At 38.3% G+C, this 20,911-nt stretch overlaps 1 protein-coding gene across 1 annotated transcript in view; it reads left to right on the top strand.

Annotated features, from left to right (window-relative positions):
* Positions 1-20,911, top strand: part of LOC150079949 (RNA polymerase-associated protein CTR9 homolog) — a 243,782-nt gene that overhangs the window by 127,383 nt on the left and 95,488 nt on the right. The window contains exons 13-14 of the mRNA XM_090383623.1: positions 9,880-10,028; positions 14,240-14,356. Coding sequence (XP_090239749.1) covers positions 9,880-10,028; positions 14,240-14,356 — 266 coding nt within the window. The remainder of the gene's footprint in view (positions 1-9,879; positions 10,029-14,239; positions 14,357-20,911) is intronic.

Raw genomic sequence — 20,911 nt, 5'->3', positions numbered from 1 at the left:
ACTGCTTTCAAGTGACAACTAATCCCATTTCTTTTTTTAAAATATAACATGACAACACTTGAAAATAATTCCTTAATTATTTAAAAAATACTCCAGCCGTTTTACCCATAACTGGAACATAAATATTTGTATGTTATCTGTTAGTCCAAATACCTGGTGAAACATGGCAATGGATGCCTTCAAGTGTGATGCAATAGTAGTCTGTGAATCCATTGTGCATGGTGCTCACTATCTAGGCATGTGGCAGTGGTTGCTTAATATGAGGCATGTTTTACTAGCAAGAAAGAACCCCTGATGCATATGCACCAATGTTTCACTGGTAAGGTCTACCATCAGCTCTTAGGAGATCATGTGCACCCTGTCATGTTGCATTTTTTTCCAGAGAGAAACAGGATCTTCCAAGATAAAAATGCACTGTGTCATTAGGACCACACTGTGCACAAGTGGTTTGAGGAACACAATGAAGATATCACCTGTCTTGTTTGGCCTCCAGATTCTCCTGGCCTCACTCCAATTGAACACTTGTGGATTGTTTTGGAATGGGAAGTGAGACATATGGACACACAACTGTGATCTATTCTGTCACTATGGAAAGCCTTATAGGCAGCATGACTGCAGATCCCTATGCTTCAGACATCTAGTGAAGTCAATGCCTTGAAGAATAGTAACTGTTATCCATGCATATGGTAGCCCACACAGTATTAGATAGGTGGTCATAATTCAGTGATCACTCATTGTATATTAATATATACAGTACAACTTTTACCATATGAATAAAACTTGCTGAAATTTAGCACAGAATGTTAGCTCATTATAGTGAAGCATGAATGAATCAATTGCAAGTCCTACATTTAATACTGCAAATGAGTGAATAAGTTTAAGAAAAGTATTAAAAGTGTTAAGGACAAGCATGTCATGTCATGACACTAGAAGTCATAGCAACATTGGAAGAACTCACTGGAAAACCTTTGCATTATTATCAAAGAAATTACTATGACATACAAGGTTAGTGTTGGTTCATCACATACTATAATTAGTGAGAAGGTTAACTTTTTAAAAGTGTGCTTGGAATCTCCTTATTTTTAAACACCAGAGATGAAGGAATGATGACTTAATTTATGTTCCATGCTTGTTGGATGGTATGAGTATGAAAGAGATGCTTTCTTAGAACATGAAGTGATCAGAAATGGGTTCTTGGTCTGTTTTAATTCACCATAAAGAATATATGCAAGTTCAGATTGGTGCAGTACAGACCTGCTTTAACTGAAAAAACTTTATAATCAAGACTTAGCCAGAAAAGTCTCACTCACTCTGTACTCTGGTATCACAAAAGAGCTTCTGGAACATGGAAAGAGGAGAAACAGTAATGAGTGACAGTATTGTGATGTGCTTCTAAAGCATTTAGTATTAGTAGTGGCAAATAATGCAAGAAGCCAAACTTATACAGTATCAGCTAGAAAAAATAAAAAAAATTCCATTTTACCTATCCTCTCCAATAGTTTGTTTCTTCCTTAAATTTATTCAAACTATCCATTTCTACAACAACAGATGGAAACTTGTTCCAGCAATAAACCTCCTGTTGGCTGAAGGCAAACTTCTGCACATCTATACTGCAACCATCGTTCCTCAATTTGAATATATGACCCCTCATGTGCATAGTCTGAGGAAGAATCCCAACAGCATTGAATTTGCTCAAACCATTCAAAGCCTTAAATGCCTCAATCAGATCATATCACAGGTGCCTATCCAGATGCTGCAGTTTGCAAAACAAGCTTTCTTGGTATAAGCATCTCTTTGTTCCTCCACCACTCACATTACCCTTCTCTGTACCCATTCCAACAGGATTCTCATGGTTCTGCAGCTGACAACTGGTTGAAAACCTCTTGGCAAACTGTGTTAAGCACTTATAATCCTGAAGACGTTTTTAATACAGATGAAACAGGGTTGTACTTCAGGGCTACCACTGACCATTGCATGATTTTTAAAAATTCTTACTTGACGCATGCCCTTACAAGACATTGCATGACATCCAAATAATAGTGGCTGTTAAACTGTAGTGCCCTTAGGGATGAATTCCTCATAAACGATTCCTTTGGTGTTGAAGAAAATGATCAGCATCATCTTGACGCGAGGTTTTTCAAATTGAATCTTCTGCCTGGGTAAGCTCAGCGATTACCATAACATGCTTTGTCTTTTCATCTCCAGGTCGTATTGGAAGCATCAACTTTCATCGACTGTCACAATTTGCTTTAAAATCATAGGGTCATCATCAGCAGGTCAAGGAAACAACAACAGTCAGTTCTTTTTTGCTTTTGCTCTGGGTCAAAGCTGTGTTGCACAAATCATGAACAAATGTTTTGTTTCCCTAAATCATTTTTTAAAATGTTGTGAATCATTTCTTTGTTAACGTTCAACATGTTTAGTTGAACATGTTCACTGCTCCTGACTTTTGCTTTAAAAATTCAGGTTTAACGATATGAGTTTTACTTTAAATTTTGCATCAGCGGATTCTTCATCATATGGACTACCCCGAGTAAGTTTATTTTTGATTTTTAAGGCTCTCTACTGAGATATCTTTTATTCTTATCTGCCACTTTTGTCTCTGGATTGGGTCACCACACTGCCATAGACATTGCATTGGAGAGCGTGGTCACTCTCCATAGACATTGCATTGGAGAGCGTGGTCACTCTGTCACTGGCCACCATGAAAGTATCAAGGTGACTTTGACTAGGGAGGGGTGTCCCCCATTGTGTGCTGATTGTGTTTATTTCTGTTTTGTGAGTGACTTTCGTGTATATGAACATTCTTGCAACTCTGCTGACCTTGAAGTGCTCACCAGGTGACATTGTTGGACTGACGTTCTCCTTACCCGCTGACCTGACTGCAATATGAAGAGAGTGAGACTTCCTGATTGTTATCGTGCTTAGTGCTCTGGAACCTGACAGTTTGTTTTCATTGGGGGAAGATCAGTCAAGTGGGGAAAAGATATCCCTCCAAACCCCGAAGAATAGGTCCAAAAAAAAGTGTCTTTCAAGAACTATGTTTCAGCAACCCAACAGTTTTTGTGGATGAAAACTTTCCAGATGAGGCCTACTGCACCGCGACCAATGCTGAAACAACTGCAGATCTTTGCAACGAAAGTGCTCAGCCCCCCCCCCCCACTCAGCAAACATACAACGAAAACTAAAGAATGCATCGTAGGTGGATCCTGCTGCTTTGACCCACTTGCAATCTGCTTCCACAGACGATCCTGTCACTTCAATGTGGCGGTTTCCCCCATGGGGCCCCAGGGTAAGGTCAAAACTGTTCTCTCAAAAAAATATGCCGAACTTCTTAAAAAGATCAGTAAGCCTACTCCACCAACAAAGAGACACGAAATTACTACTTCGGAACCTGTATCATCCTCACCATCCCCCTTTGGCAGCTAGATCATATTTTGATGTGATACCATGTCTGCGTCGAAGGGTCAAGCTTACTCTCGCTATGGAGCAAGCCACTCTCTCCATGGAGTCCTTTCTGATGCTCTCCAAAGTCTGGAGTATTATGGAGAAAATGGTCTACACACACTCCTGTTGGAGAACGAACAGCTAAAAGTGCAAAATTCTATCTTTCATAAGATTACTGACAGCTTTCCCAAGGAAAGAACCTGCACAGTCTCAATCCCATTCTGCCATGACATTTACCACTTCAGACAACAAGACCACGCCTAACATTTCATATGCCACTGCACTGAAACAACAGTCGTCTCATCCTGCCCAGGGTCATAAGCATGTTGTCCTCATAAAGGCCAATCAGAACTGTAATAGTGACGATGTGAAAGCAAAGTCTTATCCTCAATCAAACTGCAGCTACCTACCATCAAGATAAAATCCATTAGAGATAACAGTGTTGTTATTGAGGCTGCCTGTAAAGAGGACGTCGCTATCAGGAATTGTGATGGGGTCACCAATCTCGGCCTAACTGCGGAGGTCCCTAAATGGCGTGAACCAGCTCTTCTCATCTTCAATGTGGAAAACTCTATTACCAAGCAAGATCTTGTCAAGATATTATATGCTAGGAAACTCTCTGACTATTTTGACCAACAGGAGATAAATGAGCAAGTCAGTCCAGGGCCTCCACTACACTGAACTGGGTCATTGAAGTCACCCCTGCTATTCAGAGGATTCTCTTTGCCCAAGACAGGATTTTCATTGGGTGGGGTTCCCACAGATTTAGGGATGTCGTGCCTGTCATGAAATGTTATAACTGCCTGGGTTATGGACACACCTCTTCTTGCTGCATCTGCAGTAAGCTAGAAGCCAGTCTGCAGATACTGTGGCAAAGAGGGGCACATGTTTAAAGATTGCAAGGATAAGACCTCTTCCTCTCATTGTGGAAATTGCAAATTCTTAAAGAAGTCGTCCCATCACTCAGTGGCCGACCGGGCTGGCCGAGTGGGTAAGGTGCCTGCCCGGCAGCCCAGGGGTCGCGGGTTCGATTCCCGCCTCGGGCTTGGATCGAAGTGCTGCAGGGACCTTGGAAGGTGCAATATGGCCACAGAAGCCGATGCGCCAACAACTACCAAATCAAATCAAATCATCACTCAGTTAGAGATGATTGCCTCATTTATCAGCTATTCGTAATTGATATCAATCAATTACGAATAGCCAACGTACCACAATGCACAAAAATCTTCCTCAGCGGCAAATCAACTGCACCAAACAATGGAAGAGTGCAACATTGACATTCTCCTTTTTCAAGAACCCTACTGTTGTGGTGGTAGAGTGCAGTACAGGTGGCTGCCTGCACTGCTTCCATAAGATTCATTTCTCTGATGGGAACTGTTTTGCTGCAATCATCATCAGGAACCCGGACATCATCGTCACCTATCTTCATTCCTTTTGCTCTCCTCACCTTGCTTTTGCCACCTTGGAGGGTGATTTTGGTGCAATCACTTTCCTTTCGCCTATTTCCAGTTCTCTCTTGATATTCGCCTGCATCTGGTTGAATTGGATCGAGCCTTAGCACTTTTAGGGAATAGAAACATCATTCTGGCTTCTAATACTAATGTCAAGTCTCCACTGTGGTACAGCTCCACCACTGATGCCAGAGGTACTCTTGTTGAAGATTTTTTGCCCTCACAATCTTGAAATTCTTAATGCTCCCAATCAGCCTTCTACCTTCGAATCTCCACTGATCAATCAAACATTGATGTTACCGTGCCCCCCCCCCCCAGCTACTGCCAGAAGAAACTCATGCACTTTCCAACTGGAAAGTGCATGAGTTTCTCTCTACTAATGACCACAGGGTTATTACTTTTTGACATATCAGGTGCCCTGCATGGTGTTAGACCCCATTGTAACGATTCAGTTAGATATGCTACCAAGTCTGCAAACTGGGATTAATTCAATGGGGGCCTTCAGATCTCTTCTCCAACAGCAACCCCTGAGCGGTCTTGAGGAGCTGTCAGAAACTGATCTATCTAACCTGGTGACTAACACAATCATGCCTGCCTGTAATAGGTCAACGGCAAAGTGCAAGAAACTTCCCAAGAGAGTCCCTTGGCGGACTGCAGAGCTGTCGCAACTCCAATCCCAACTAAAGTTGGCAAGATGGCACCTTCAGAGAGCTCTCAGGAGGTGCCTCCTTCACCAAATTGAACCTTTCTCTGACCAATACAAAACCCTCAGAAGACAGTATGTTAACACCATCTACCACCAGAAACAATCCACCTGGCAGAATCTTGCTCAGACAGAAGGCAACAATGATCCCTGAGGTCTCATCCGCAAGATTATCCATCAAAAGCTTTCTACACCAGATATCATTGACTCTATTACTTCACATGGCACCATGGAAACTACCACCTGGTTAGACATGATGCATAAAATTCTTGACCTGCTGATCATTGAAGACTATCCTAATCTGAACAAAGGAAACACACCAAGATTATTGATGAGAATAACTCCTACTCTCCTGCTGGACAAGAGGATGACTTCACATCGCTGAAATTGCAGAGGCCATTGCTAAGATCAAGAACAGGAAAGCCCCTGGTCTTGACCTCATTGAGGGTAAAGTGGTCAAGCAAGTCTGGTCAATTGCCCCAAAATTTGCTCAGCAAGCTCTTTAACACCTGTCTCCATGAGGGCTGCTTCCCAGATGCCTGGAAGTATGCAAATCTCTGCCTTATCCCTAAGTCTCCAGCTGCTTCAGCTAACCACACGATTGCTTACCGACCCAATGCACTCCTGCCCATCCTTGGGAAAGTGCTTGAAAGACTCCTCCTCACCAGAATCCAAGCTGACTACCAAAATAAAGGTCTGACAGCTTCCAGCCAGTATGGTTTTAAACCAGGATGTTCCACCACCGATGCCCTGCTGCAACTATGCGCAGTTAGAGAAGATTCCAACTCTAAATATATCCTGACTATCTTTATTGATTTTAAAGCAGCATTTGACTCAGTCTGGTGGATTAATGTCATCAGGCAGGTCAGACAAGCAGAATGCTCGCCCGAAATATATAAATGTATCAATAGTTACTTCACAACAAGAAGATTGCCATCAAGACCGCCGACTGGACTAGCCAGGTGGGTAAAGTGCCTGCCTGGCATCCCAAAGGTCGTGGGTTCGAATCCCACCTCGGGCTTGGATCAGAGTAAAATGCAAAAATAACTTTGGGAAGTGCATTATGGCCACAGAAGCCAATGCGCCAACAACTGAAAAAAAAAAAAAAAAACCATCAAGACGCTTTATCACAAAATCACCAGACCTATGTCTAGAGGCTGTCCCCAGGGGTCTATCTTGGGCCCATCTGTTAGTAACATGATCTTGGATGTGTGGCTCTCCAACAATTTCGATAGCACTACCATGTTGTCATATGCAGATGACCTTGTTCTAGTCATGGAAGGTCCCTCCCTCGCTGCTCTGGAGCTGCAAGCCAACTCTGTTTTGAATGCTCTTACTGAATGGGCTGAAACTCACAAACTTACCATATCCTCAACCAAGACCAAAATGTTGCTGATTAAAGGTACCCTCCATATCTGTAGGCCACCTGTCATCCGACTCCAAGACACATCTGTCAAAACGCACACAACGGTAAAATACCTCGGTGTCCTCCTCAATCATAAATGGTCCTTCATGCTGCATTTCGGTTATATCAAGGATAAGATCAAGAGATACATAGCCATACTGGCTCATGTGACCAGAACAGACTGGTGACTTAAGGGCAGAACTTTCAAGCTCTTATATTCTGCAGACTTCCTCCCTATTGTTTCATATGGTGCCCCTGCCTGGTTTCACAGGGTTGAGAATCACTTTTGCCGACAAACTAAATGGTATTCAACGTCTCTTTCTTCTCTGATCCACAAGAGTCTGCAGAACTGCCTCCACCTGAGCACTCCAGGTCATTTCCGGAAATCTACCTTTAGACTTCTATATTGCTAACTGCAGCCTCTTGCACTGCTCCAGAAGGAACATACAAAACTACCTTCATTGATATTTCTGCTACTACCAACACCAACCTTGCAACCAAGAAGAAAAGACTCTGGTCTGAAGTTTCCAACCTCTGGCAGTCCCGCTGGTCTGCAGGGCTCAAGTGCAAGACCACCAGAAAATTCATTCTGGATATTGCTTTCCTCACTAAAAGTACCATCTCTTGGCTCACCCTCGGTCCCCAGCAGTTTTCAATTCCCCTCTTACGGCAGCGAGAGGATCAGAGTGGAAGCAGAGGGTGCTAAGAATCTCTGGGTACAATCAGGCTGCCATGCACGGAAACTGAACTTGGCCTGTTACAACGTAAGATTGCTCATCAGTGAAGACAGGATACTAGAGCTGGAAAAAGAATTAGAAAATGTAAATTGGAATATCATCGGTTTGGCTGAAACAAGAAGAAGAAATGAATCACTTATAAGTTTATCAAGTGGAAATCTGCTGTACACCAATTTTTTTTTTTTTTTTTTTTTGGATAGTTGTTGGCGCATCAGCTTCTGTGGCCATAATGCACCTCCCAAGGTTTTTGCAGTACTTTGATCCAAGCCCAAGACGGGATTCGAACCCGCGACCTTTGGGTTGCCAGCAGGCACTTTACCCACCCAGCTAGCCCGGTCGGCGCTGTACACCAATGGAAACAGTAAAAGGGTAAAGGTGGAGTTGGCTTTCTGGTCCATAAAAATATAAAAAACAACATTTTGGAATTCAAAAGTACATCACCAAGGGTGTCAAGACTACTACTACTACTCAGGATTTCTAAGAGGTACAAGCTAAAGGTTATAATGATTTATGCACCAACATCAAGCCATGATGATGAAGAGGTTGAAGAAAGGTACGCCGAAATTGAGAGTCTTCTAGACGAGCAGAAAACCCACTACACTATTATTATGAGGACTTCAATGCTAAGGTTGGAAAAAGACAAAACAGCACAGAAAGGGGAACCATCTGTGGTGAAACAGAGAAACTGGAATCACCTTTTGCTGGACTGTGTGGTTTATTTGGATCTGAGACAACAGCTCTTCCTCCAAAGTAACTTGCCTGCTCTCCAGCCCATACACTCGTTGATTGAAACCAGTGAAATCTTCAGTATCTTAAACACTACTGTGCTACCCTTTTCAAGAGGAGACGGAGACACCTTATGACTACTGTTGCTCCTGCTGTCCCACTGGAACCTGACTAGGTTTCTCTTGTGTGCAACCTCCTGGTTGTCCCTACTTTCTCTTTGAACTTGGGACCATACTCACACAAACCGCAATCTGGAGTAGGAATTTTTAACATTCATAATGATGCACTCACTGCTATGCAGGATTCTTCCCCCAAGGTTCTCCTCTGGTGGTCAGCTAGTAATTTTTCTAGCTGAGACAAATCGGGCTCTGTTTGATTTCGTTGAAGGGGGAATCAGAATAGAAAAAAAAGAGGAAAAAAATTTATTTTTTATTATTTTTTAAGTTTTTTATTTTTTAATGATTTTTTTATCTATAATTATTTTATTATTATTTTTTATTTTGATTTTGTTTTTATTTCTATATTGGGACCTCCTTTCCTTGAGGTCACAGCTTTTCCTCTTCCCTTTGCCCCATTTCATTTCTTGAGTTCTCTTCGTTGCTCTGCTGGGGCGACTGGACTCCAACAGGCATTCCTCTACTGATCTGATCTGGTCCAGCTTCCTTGTGACAGAGCCTTCCAGTAACTGAGAGGCCAGATGAACACTGTATCCATAGTACATACACTACTCACACACTCATCTAGCCTTGGCACATTTATGTGGGGAATCACTGGCACTACTGACAGATACACACTATATCCCCTATGGTCATACGGGTGGTGATTCTTTGGTCTTCATTCACAAGATGAAGACCAGACACTCTTAATGTTTCTTTCAGTTTGAATTGAAACTGGTCATCCTGGTCTGGAGTTATCTTCAGTCAACTTCTGTCAAAAAAGCATGCAAACCACTCAAACATACATGTATAGACATGCATCTCCCTAAACCTTTTTTAGGCTTCAAACGCTTCCATTGCACTTTTACTCAATTTAAAATAAAATTCAATTACTAAATGTTTCTCCATCTTCAAATTTCTGACACAGCACACACCATCTCGGTACAACTGTTGCAACTCGTGAACTTGATGCCTGGGCACATGCTCAGGATGATGCCTGTGCACATGCTCTCTATCAAAAAAGTACACCCTACCAGTTCAAATGGTGCACTATTTTCTTAATGTAGCATTCAAGGTGCAGACAGGAAAAAAAATCAGTCCTTTTATTCAATTGGCGGACTGTGTAGTTTCCTCGTTGTTTGTGAAATACAAGTTTTATTTAACTTTAACAGTTTTCATTTGAATGATCTTTATAATATCATAATTCACATTTTTTTATTTAATACATTTGATTAAACCTCAGTTTTATTAATAGGAGCGGTATTGGCCCATAAAGGTTACATCTCAGAATCTAGAGATGTATTTGCCCAGGTTCGAGAAGCTACAGCTGATTTTTGTGATGTTTGGCTGAATATTGCACATATTTATGTGGAACAAAAACAGTATGTTGCTGCTATACAAATGGTAGGAAATGTTTAATATTTTTAGTTATACTGTTAATGTTTTCTTCAACAGGTTCAGTTTGATATGAGTAATTGTTTATGTGTGATATATGCAATTCTTTGCTTTTTTATTAATTTCCAAATTTATAAAAATAATATATAAAATTCATGCTTTGTGAATGATGGAATTTTTAACTTTGGAAATGTAACACTATCTTTTTGTCTCAATGCAGATTGAATCATATAATCAGCTGTACACATTGCAGTTATATAGTGCTTGTATTTTATTTCAAGAATATACACTGTCCAGTCAAAACATCATGAGCACCTACCTAATAGTGGGTATGTCCTCATCCTGCCTCCAGTACCACTGCCACATAGTGAAGCATGGACTCTGTAAGGCCTGTGAATATTGCAGGAGGTATGTTATACCATGTCACCAAAATTGCATCATGTAGAACTCTGATAGTCCATGGTGGAGGATCCAAGTACTAGACATGTCAATCTACATAATCCTAGAGTGTTCTACGCAATTCATATCCAGTAAATCCAGCAGCCAAGGTAACACCTATAAGTCATTTTCATGTTTAGTGAACCACACTTGAACAGCACCGGCAATGTAGCAGGGCGCATTAACCTGCTGGAATGCACCTGTGCTATCTGGGAAGACAGTCATCACAAAGGGGCATACTTGACGAGCTACAATGGATAGATAGATTTTAGCATTCAGAGTGTGGTATGGGGTATGAGGGCTCCAGGAAAACATCCCCACACCAAAGAACTACACCACCTATTTGTTTCTCTTTGACCAGGACATTGGCGTGATTCCTGTCCATAGTTTGTCATTATACCCTCCATCTACCATCCACATGGCATAGCATCAGAAAAGGCAACTTTTTTTCTAGTTGCCAATGGTCCAGTGATGCCGTTTAGATACAAACTTTTTGTCACTGGTGATGAGTGGCTGTAAGCATGGGTACCTTGAACGGGTGCCTACTCATACGGAGTAGACAACTGTTCCATACAGAGATGGTTTCACTGGATTGTGGTCTTGGAAAAATTACTGGTTGTCCCATGTTTAAAGTCTATGGTTAGCCTTTCCATCATTTTTCACCTATTGGCCCACCATTGGTCTGGTGGATGCTGCTGTCACTATCCATCCACTCTTGGAACACCTTATCTATAGCACTTCACAAACAGCCCAAAAGAATTGTGGTTTCTGTAATCTGCCACCCTTCAACTGGCACTTAACAATCATCCCTTTTTTGAAGTTCAACAGATTATATCCATGCCCATGTAAATCTAGTACTTCATATGGACTGCATGTCAAGAACCTGCAATATCATATTTCTTGGTTCTCACTGTAACACAAGTGTCACCACTAGATGGGGGTGAGGGAAACAGGTATTGCTGAAACATGGGGGTGTTCATAATGTTTTTTCAGGGAAGTATATTATCTCGAACGCAATGTATTCTTAAATACAAGGTGTTCATAACACCCTATATTTAGAATACAGGGTTAACTAAAATTTACATCAATGATAAGTAACCATTTTTTTTTAATAGTGGACTGAATAGTACCTGGAGAGGATAAATAATTGGTGAAGTCCTCAGATCCATATGGAAACAAATGAAACCAGTCAGTAAAGAATTGTTTGAAAAAAGTGACACAAGGATGAAAGTGCACTGCATGTTGCCATTTAATAATTAAATTGATTTCAAGGAAAGGATTCAATTCAAGATTCATATGTCACATGTTTCCATGTGTTGTAAATTCTGAAAAAGACAACAGGTTTTCCTTTTATACCCTATGTACATGTAATTTTCAATTTCAAGTAAGGTTCAACTGGGTGTGCACCAATCAGACATTTCAGCATGCATAATCAGACATTTACAAACTTAGAGGCATAATAATAGCATCCAGTACATAGAAAGAGATGCAGAAATAGATGTTGCATTTCATGGTGGTGATGATGATGTCATATGTGCCAAATGTTTATTTTCATCTTTTGTCAATGAACATAAACTTCTTCTTCTGAGTTGTACTGCAAGCAAGTGTGATTTGGAAATATGTTTCTTAGAATGAAATAGCAAAAAAATACAGATATGTGGAAGAACAAACACATGAAGCATTGTTAGTGAAATTGCACAGATATAGAAAGAAGAGGTAGTGATGGCTGCGAAAAATGGACAATTTTTGATTGTACAGATGACACTATCAAAGTGATCTCAAGCTATATCCCATTCTGGTGATCTGTCATTAGAAAAAACCTGTCAAATTGAAAGCGGCTTTACCTCAGTCCCAGTACTGGAAGATGAATCTACAGAGTACAACATTGGCCATCTGAACAACCTGAAAGCATGTGAGATTCCTTCAAAAAACTATGTGGTGCTTAGTATCAATAATGCAACGGTATTAAAAGAGAAGATTAATCACTTGATGGTAATATGCTAATCTTGTTTTGTGCTGGAAAGGGAGCTTCCTTCTTTCCTGTGAAAGTGGGTGAACGCTTGATAGAAATTTACTAACATCTATAAAGACATGTTAAAAGAAAAGATAGAATTAAACAATTTCAACTGATGCATATGCTGAAGTAAAAAAGATTTTGAAGCATGTGTGTATATGTTGTCTAGCTTCAGTCAAATTTATAACTTGACTAATAGAACGGTGGCAGCCTTTGACAAATCTGTTTAAAGAAGAGGTTAGAAGTTGTGAGAACAGCAAAATTAGCACTTCTCAGAGTTACCAAGTTGAAAATAAAAACAAGCAGTTACTTGTGAGTGGCACTGACTCATGTTCAAATCAAGATCATGAAAGAAGACAGATTGAACTCAAGAAAAAGAACTAAACCTGGTAAAAGAAACCTTAAACATATCAGGCAAGCTGATAATTCTAAACATGTTATCCTCACTCATGCAGAGAGTCTATTCACAGCTCTCTCTCTCTCTCTCTCTCTCTCTCTCTCTCTCTCTCTCTCTCTCTCCCCCCCCCCCCGGCGCCTCCGTAGCCAGGTGGGCAGGAGCAGCAGTGCGTAGCGCACGCTTCTTGATTAGACCGGGGTTCGAGCCCGTCACCACCAAATACGGAGGATGCGGAAAGGTCAGGGAATGACCACCGCATATCCCGGAGCAATATGCCCTTAGTTGCTAATGCTCCTAAAAACCAAACAAACAAGAGAAAAAAACTCCCCCCCCCCCCGCTGGATGGCTTGAATAAAGCAGTTTTCTTGGTTTCTTTTAAGTGTTATGCCAGTAAAGCTTTTTCTTCAATCCAACATATCTCACATCCAAGTACTTATGTCATTATTACTCCTAGAATTTACATGGTGCACAAGTTCCCATTGAAAAATTTTCTTACAAATGCCAAAGTAGCACAAATTTTATTGATTGGCATTTTCAGATTTGAAACTTTTCTGTGTGGACAAGGTTCCAGTACATCTTGATATCATTAAAAATAAAGAAATAGATGAAGCAATAGATGTTTTTTAGCATTGGTTCTGTTTGCTTCAGTGTGAGGACCTACCATTATGATGCTATTATGAAAAAAGAAAGGCTTGAAATACAGTGATCCTTAGTTGGGGAACTAATAAGTGCACAAGGAAGCTTGACATATAACAAATGATCCCAAGTTATGTATTGCATTCTAACAAATTCTAATAGCAAAGCTGAGTGTGAGAGAATATTCAGCCAGTTTAGTAAAACAAAAACTGAGTTGAGATCTTCTCTTTGTAGTGAAGTTTTGGAAATGCTCCTGACAGCCAAATCTAGACAGCAGGGCCTTTGTTGAACTACTCTTTGATCCAAACATTTCCCAAGAGATCAAAGTTTACAACAGTATTTTTCTTGAAGTAGTTGAAATCATTCAGTGACTAATAGAATATCAAAACAGAAATCCACAGATGGAGAAATGTTAAGTAAGCTAATGTTTAAAAGCATACTGCACCAATGAACAATCCTATAGCTGTATTTTAATATAAAATGTGTATTTTGCCAGTGAAATTTAATTTCTAGTGCAGTGCAACTTAAAGAAAAAGAAAAAAGCCTTCTGCTTTTCCCGAAAAATCTCCTGTTTCTTGGGAGGCACTCCTGTTTGTTTTGGCTCAAAGCCTTTCTATTTTCCTCCTGCTTATAAATGTCTGATCTCCAGCTCTTGGAAAGTTAAAAATTGGCAGCTATGAATATGTATTTTAATTGCTGTGCACTGATTATATGTTATGTTTTTATTTATTACAGTATGAAAATTGTTTGAAGAAGTTCTTCAAATACCACAATGTGGAAATTTTGATGTATTTGGCTAGAGCATACTTCAAATGTGGGAAACTCAAGGAATGTAAATATACATTATTAAAGGTAAGTGCGCTTTAATGTATTGAGTGAGGGACATAATGCAGGTTGTTTAATTCTTATATGAAAAACTGTGCTCAATGTGAAATTAGCAAAGTAATTTGTATACTGATCTTTTATTAGTAGTGGCAAATGATGCAAAAAAGCAAGCTTATATGTATATATATATAAAAAAAAAACATGCACTTCACCCATTCATATCCTCCAAGAATTTGTCTGGTTCTTCCTTGAATTTATTCAAAGCATCCACTTCCACAACAACAGATGGAAGCCTGTTCCAACAATCAACCACCCACTGGCTGAAGGCAAACTTCCACACATCTATTCTACAACCATCCTTCCTCAACTTGAATTTATGCCCACCCTCTCATGTGTGTAGTCTCAGCAAGAGGAAGAATGCCATGAAAATTTTAGCTTACTCAATCCATTCAAGGCCTTAAACACCTCAATCAGATCTCCCTGCAAGTGCCTAGTTTCCAGATGCTGCAGTTTGCAGAATTAAAGCCTTTCTTGCTTAGAGCATTCCTTTTGTTCCATCACCAATCTTGTTGCTTTTCCAGCAGCTTTACATCCTTCCTAAGTGGCCTCCAGACTGTGTACAGTATTCAAGATGTGGCCTGACCATTGTCTTATGCAATGGGATAATCACCTCCTTATCCCTACTAGCAAAATTCCTGTATATCATTGGCAAAACCCCATGAGTTGTCCTGGCAGCTTGTCTGCACTCCTCAGAGAACTCCATATCTGATTGTACAGTTACCTCCCCCCTCTTTATTTATTTATTTTTTTGTTTTCCACTATTCTGAATATAGTACTTCACAGTTGTTACATTAATCTGGAATTACAGACCATATGCTGTACCATGCATTTATCAGTGTGAAACTTCAGACTTCAGTTGTCATTTCTAAGCTCATCTACATAATTTTTCTAGATCTTGTTGTTTTCTTGATATTGAAGATAGAGAGTTGTTGATAACCACTCTCTGTATTCTCCCACCCCACTATCCCTTTATCCATTGCAGTAACTTGCTCTTAATTCTACATTGCTCCAATTTATACAGCAGTCTTTTATGTGCAACAGTGTCAAAAGCTTTCCTGAAATATAAGAAATAAAATTTCTCACAATCAGGATTATTCAGTGTACTAAATTAATTTGTCATTTGCTGACAATGTTTCTGAATCCACTCTGATTCTGTTTTCACATCTGCCTTAACATTTAAGCCAATTTAAAAAAAAAGTAGTTTGTATAAAATTTCACACTACTGAAATAAAATGAATTTTCAAACAAAATCTATAAATTATATTGTAAAGGACACAATTTACTGGTCATATAACATTCAAAATTTTGAATGAATGAATTTGTAAATTTAACTTGTTAATCAAATCTCGAAAAGATATTTCAAAAATTAATTTGATTTCATAATGGATGAATTTTATTAAAGCAAGACAGTTTGTCTTTGTGAATAAAATTAAGTCAAGAATAAAAACTACTCAAAGTTACTTAATACAAAAAGATTTACTGATAGGGATATGAAAACCAATGAAGTTACTTGTGATACTTTTTGGGAATTTTTAAGTTTTTTTTTTTTTTTTTTTAATTGTTATCACTACATTTAATGATACATTCTTTTCTTTTGCATTGTAAACTTTTCCTATGAAAATGTAATAGCTTTGTATTTTGAAAAGTACCAAACTTTGATTCTTTCACCATCTGTTTAATGATAAAAGAGTGACAAAAAAACTTGGATAAAGGTGACATCAGAATGAATTTGGAATGCTGTTTGAGAGAGGAAGATTAGGAATAATCGAGAATGTGATAGAGGTAAATATTGCTTTTGAGAGGTATGAAATGTATTTACTATGCAGCTTACATTCCAAACTTGTTAATAAACGATAGATGGTAATACAGAACCCAAATATTTCAGTGTACAACACACCTCATCTTTATTGATACAAGAGTTAAAAACAAAAAAAAACACACAGACACAAGGATGACACAAAAGGTCGACTAAGACAGAATGAAATAAATCTTCAATGTTTATTTCATATTGATTCACCTGTTACATTACAGCATATCATATTTTGTCATGGCTCTTTACCACAACATTTTGATAGATGGAAATATAGAACAGGCAGCAGATGAGTTTACCCTTTTAACCGTTCAAAGATGAATCTCCCATTCTAATGAAGCATCCTTGTGTAGTATAGTTCCTGTTTACAGTTCTGTAAACAGGAACTATACTGTAATTTGTAAGGCCAGTAACAGATTGTACTGTGATTATAATTTTAGCAAAAGTTTGTGCAGCTTTTATTTCAAACACCTGTCTTCCAGTAGCAAGTTGAAAAGTGTGATTTACCCTCTGTTACTTTCAATAAACTATAAAACTTAAAAAACATCAATAGTTAAAAACATAATAATGGGGATGAAGGGAGGGAGAGAGAGAGAGAGAGAGAGAGAGAGAGAGAGAGAGAGAGAGAGAGAGAGAGAGAGAGAGAGAGAGAGAGAGAAAATAAGTAGATATGACAATACATAGATTCATAAACCTTAAATAGATTCATCAGTTAATGAAAATTAAAAGAAAAAAAAGTTAAAGGTTTTTGTGCGGATATCCATAAACCAATAATCCACATGTGTACTAGTTTACTGTAGTTAGCCTGATGCAAAACCCTCATAGGTAGCACATTGGATGTAATCACCATCCTTCCACACTAGATGGAAAAGGCCTGATTTTGATTCCATCAATGAAGTGAGGAATTTTTATGGGCTTTTTTCACAACTTGGCTAATACAAAAATCATGATTTTTGCTTGGAAAAAGATACTTTGTATTTCTCCTTTAAATATTTTTTTTTGCCTTTCGGTGAAATAAGTCTACTACTAAAAATAATTTTTTTTTTTTTTTTATTGTTCAGCAGTGCAATGTATTCTGATATAAGTTTTATAGTTCATAATGCAGGATTAGGAAATGCAGTACCAAGGGTATTTTGGATCAAACACTCATTCTGTATTTGTTTAAAGTGCTTTATATACAGATAAAAATGGATGTACATTGCTCCTCTCAGTGACAGCATAGCATGATTGGTCAGAAACTTTTTCACAAAGGCATTTTACCAGTATCTGTAAAATCAATCAACTTCTTAACTCCCCACCCCAAAAAAAAACATTATATATATATATATATATATATATAGAGAGAGAGAGAGAGAAACTGTATACTAATTTACACACGAATGTGATCTTTCCTATGTAGGCCAGATTTTTGGAAATTAAAATGCTCCCTCAAAGAACATCAGAGTGTAGGCTTGGATAACTCAACCTGAGTGAAGTTGCTAAACTTGAATCTCCTTGGGGCACAATTTAAAATACTAAGGTGTTTTGAATGCTTTCTATTAACAGAATCAACAATAATCAGTTAGTTTCCCCCCCCCCCAAAAAAAAACTCCATCTTAAACAAGAATGTTGGCAGTCTCTTTCTGTCTTTTAGCAGCAAGATGGAGAAAAGCAGCAAGTTCTTGCTGCTTTTCTCCATCTCTGTGATTCTTTATCATCCATTTTGGCAATTCTCTTCACTAATTCTCTCAACCCTTCTCATATTTCAACTGTCATGTTAAGGATGGATCACTTTTTCAAATCACTAGAGGGGAATAATAGTTTACCCATGTTGAGCTATTCTGGACTTTCCATCCTGAACTGCCACACTATGATCAAAGTAATTGATGCAACAAAAAAAATCTCTCTCCCCACCTCCATTCAGAACAACTTCATCTTCAATGTCTTTCCAGTCATTACTTTGTACAGTATAATTCTTTTATTAGATGTTAGTGAAGGTGACTGATAAAAATGCTATCACCATTTCTCTTAGGGATGACATCACTTCCTTGAAAGTTTCTCCTCTCCAAAAGTCTATGCACAACATTTCAGGTAAAAAGAGGAAATTACCAGACATTTGAAACTGCACATCCCATTCCCTCTGCTGTCATTGCAGATAGTAGTATTTATTTTAGTAATACAGTAAAAGTCCGAAAATCCAGACTGCTCGGGGACTGGGTTGATCCGGATTCTCAGGCAGTACTTTTAAAATTCAAATTTAAGATGGAATAAAGAAGAAATGGCCAGGTAAATTTTGACAGTTTATTCATTAGCACATAAAGCATGCTTCATTTATCAAAATGAGCAGTTTTAAAGAAAAATAAAGAAATTTATTTAAAAATAAATAAATTTCTTCACTTTATAATGCTTTGAATAATTTCTTAATCAGTGAAAGTCACTGCAACTTCAACATCATCTTCAATGAGTACCCACTCTTCTATGCCATCAGCATTAAGTTTACATAGGGGGTTGTCTTCTGTACATAATTTAGCAGTTTCCATTAGTTCTTTCACTTTAGATGCCTTCAGCTTTATGTGAAATCCTTCAAAATCTTCGTTTCAATCAGATTGTAGATCTGCAAACATCACATTCGGCCATAACTTTCGCCACACTCTTAAAAGAGTTACAAATTTGACTGCATTCCATGCTGTTGGGAGTGAAAATGTTGCAGCTTTGATTGTAAAACTGTGTTGAAATTCTGAAGGGTCGACATTCTTATGCATCATTTTTGTCATAAAATCATTTTTATAATGACATTTAAAGTTCCTAATGACTCCTTGATCCATGGGTTGAATTAATGGTGTTACGTTTGGTGGCAAGTAACATGCAAAAATATTCCCTCAATCAGACACTAATTTTGATTCATGCGGGGTGGGCCCTACAGTTGTTGAGAAGTAGCAGGCACTTTGTATTTGCAGGCTTTCCCAATTTTCTCAAGTTCTGAAAAACTGATGGAACAAAATCATGAACAAACCAATCACAAAATATATCTTTGTCCATCTAAGCATTCTTTTGGGCTTTATAGGTCACAGGTAAGTGCACAATTCCTTTAAAGGCTGGTGGATGCTGAAATTTACCAATCGCCAAAAGCTTAATTTTATGCTGACCTGAAGCATTAGCACACATAAGAACGGTTACTCTTTCCTTATTAAGCTTAAACCCTGTTGCATTTCGTTCTTGGTTTCTAGTAAACTTCCAGTAAACCACTGTTTCATCAGCATTATAAATTTGATCAGCTGTAAGGTCATAGTCAGTCTTTTTCATACAAAATAATGACAAACTGTCATTATTGTGTATGAAAATCACTTTAAACAAATGCAGAGTGAGCATTTAATTCCAGTACTGAATCATTATCACCACTGTCCAAATCTGTTATACCAAGTGGGTGCACAGGTCACTCTGGTAGTACAGATCAATCCTTTTGGACTATCAGCTTTTCATTCACTCTTCTCTTCTATGCTGTTCTATTGCCTGTTAGAGCTTTTAACTCCTTTTTTTTTTTTTTTGTCTAATGCTTGCTTGATACCTTCATTCCACCTTTCTCCAGGGACTTATTACCATTCGTTTGTACTACAAATATCTGTTTAGTTACTCTCCCTTCTTCCATCCTTTCATGGCAAGGGCATAAAAGTTACATGAATTTTGTCAGCAGAAACAAGGAGGTGACTATTCTGTTATAAGGCAATGATTAGGCCACATCCTGAGTATTGCAGTATCTGTAAGCCTCATTTTAAGAAAGATATGGTTCTGTTGGAATGGGTGCTGAGAAGACCAACCAGATTAGTGAAGGACACAAAAGATTACCCTTACCATGAAAGACTTCAATTCTGCAAATTGCAGTACTTGGAAATTAGGCACCTGCAAAGAAACTAGATCAAAGTGTTTAAGGCTTTAAAAGGATTGGTGCAGAGTAGATGTGCAAAAATTTGCTTTCATCCAGATAGTGATAGATTGTAAGCAAGCATCTGGAAGTTTGTTGTAAAAGTGGCTAGTTTGAATAAATTTAAGGAAGAATTAGATAAATTATTAGAGGGGGATGGACACACTTGTCCATCCCCCTCTAATAATTTATCTAAGTGTGGTGGTTAATTTTTTTATTTTTTGGCACTGTATAAGCTTGCTTCCTTTGCCTCATTTACTACTACTAATACTACAATTTATAAACAGATTTCAATATTTAAATCTGAATATTTAAATTTTCACATTTTCAAAATTTCATTCTAAATATCCCTATTTTCATAAAAATCAATAAAAGTTGGATACTAAATAACAGAAAGAAAAAAAAAAAGGAAAGAAATTATTAATTTTATATCTAGGAAGAGTCTTTAATGAAAAATAAATTGAACATAGAAATAAACAATAAAAAAAATAAAGTAAAATAAACAAAAGTTAGCCAAAAAACAAAATTAACTGTTTTTAGCACACTTTTAAGCCTATTTTAACTGAGAGGTGGGTAAGAAATAAAGGAATTGATCAAAAGTTTTAATCTTTATTTAAAAAAAAAAATAAATGGAAACTAGCAGATGGAAGCAATTCATGGCCATACTTTTTTCATGTAAAAGACAAAAGGAGTATGAACATGTGTATGTTTTGAAGGTTCTTTCAATGCATGTCAACAAATTGTCTGTATTGTGCTCCTAAACTCTACAGAAACATGCTGCTATCTATTAACTGTGTTTAAGAGTGATAGTAGC

This window comes from Mastigoproctus giganteus, chromosome 10, assembly GCF_048544385.1.
Source record: "Mastigoproctus giganteus isolate SK-2022 chromosome 10, ASM4854438v1, whole genome shotgun sequence".
In the NCBI taxonomy this organism is placed as follows: Eukaryota; Metazoa; Arthropoda; class Arachnida; order Uropygi; family Thelyphonidae; genus Mastigoproctus; species Mastigoproctus giganteus.
Note: the sequence above shows the minus strand (reverse complement) of the source record. Positions and strands in the feature narration are given on the sequence as shown.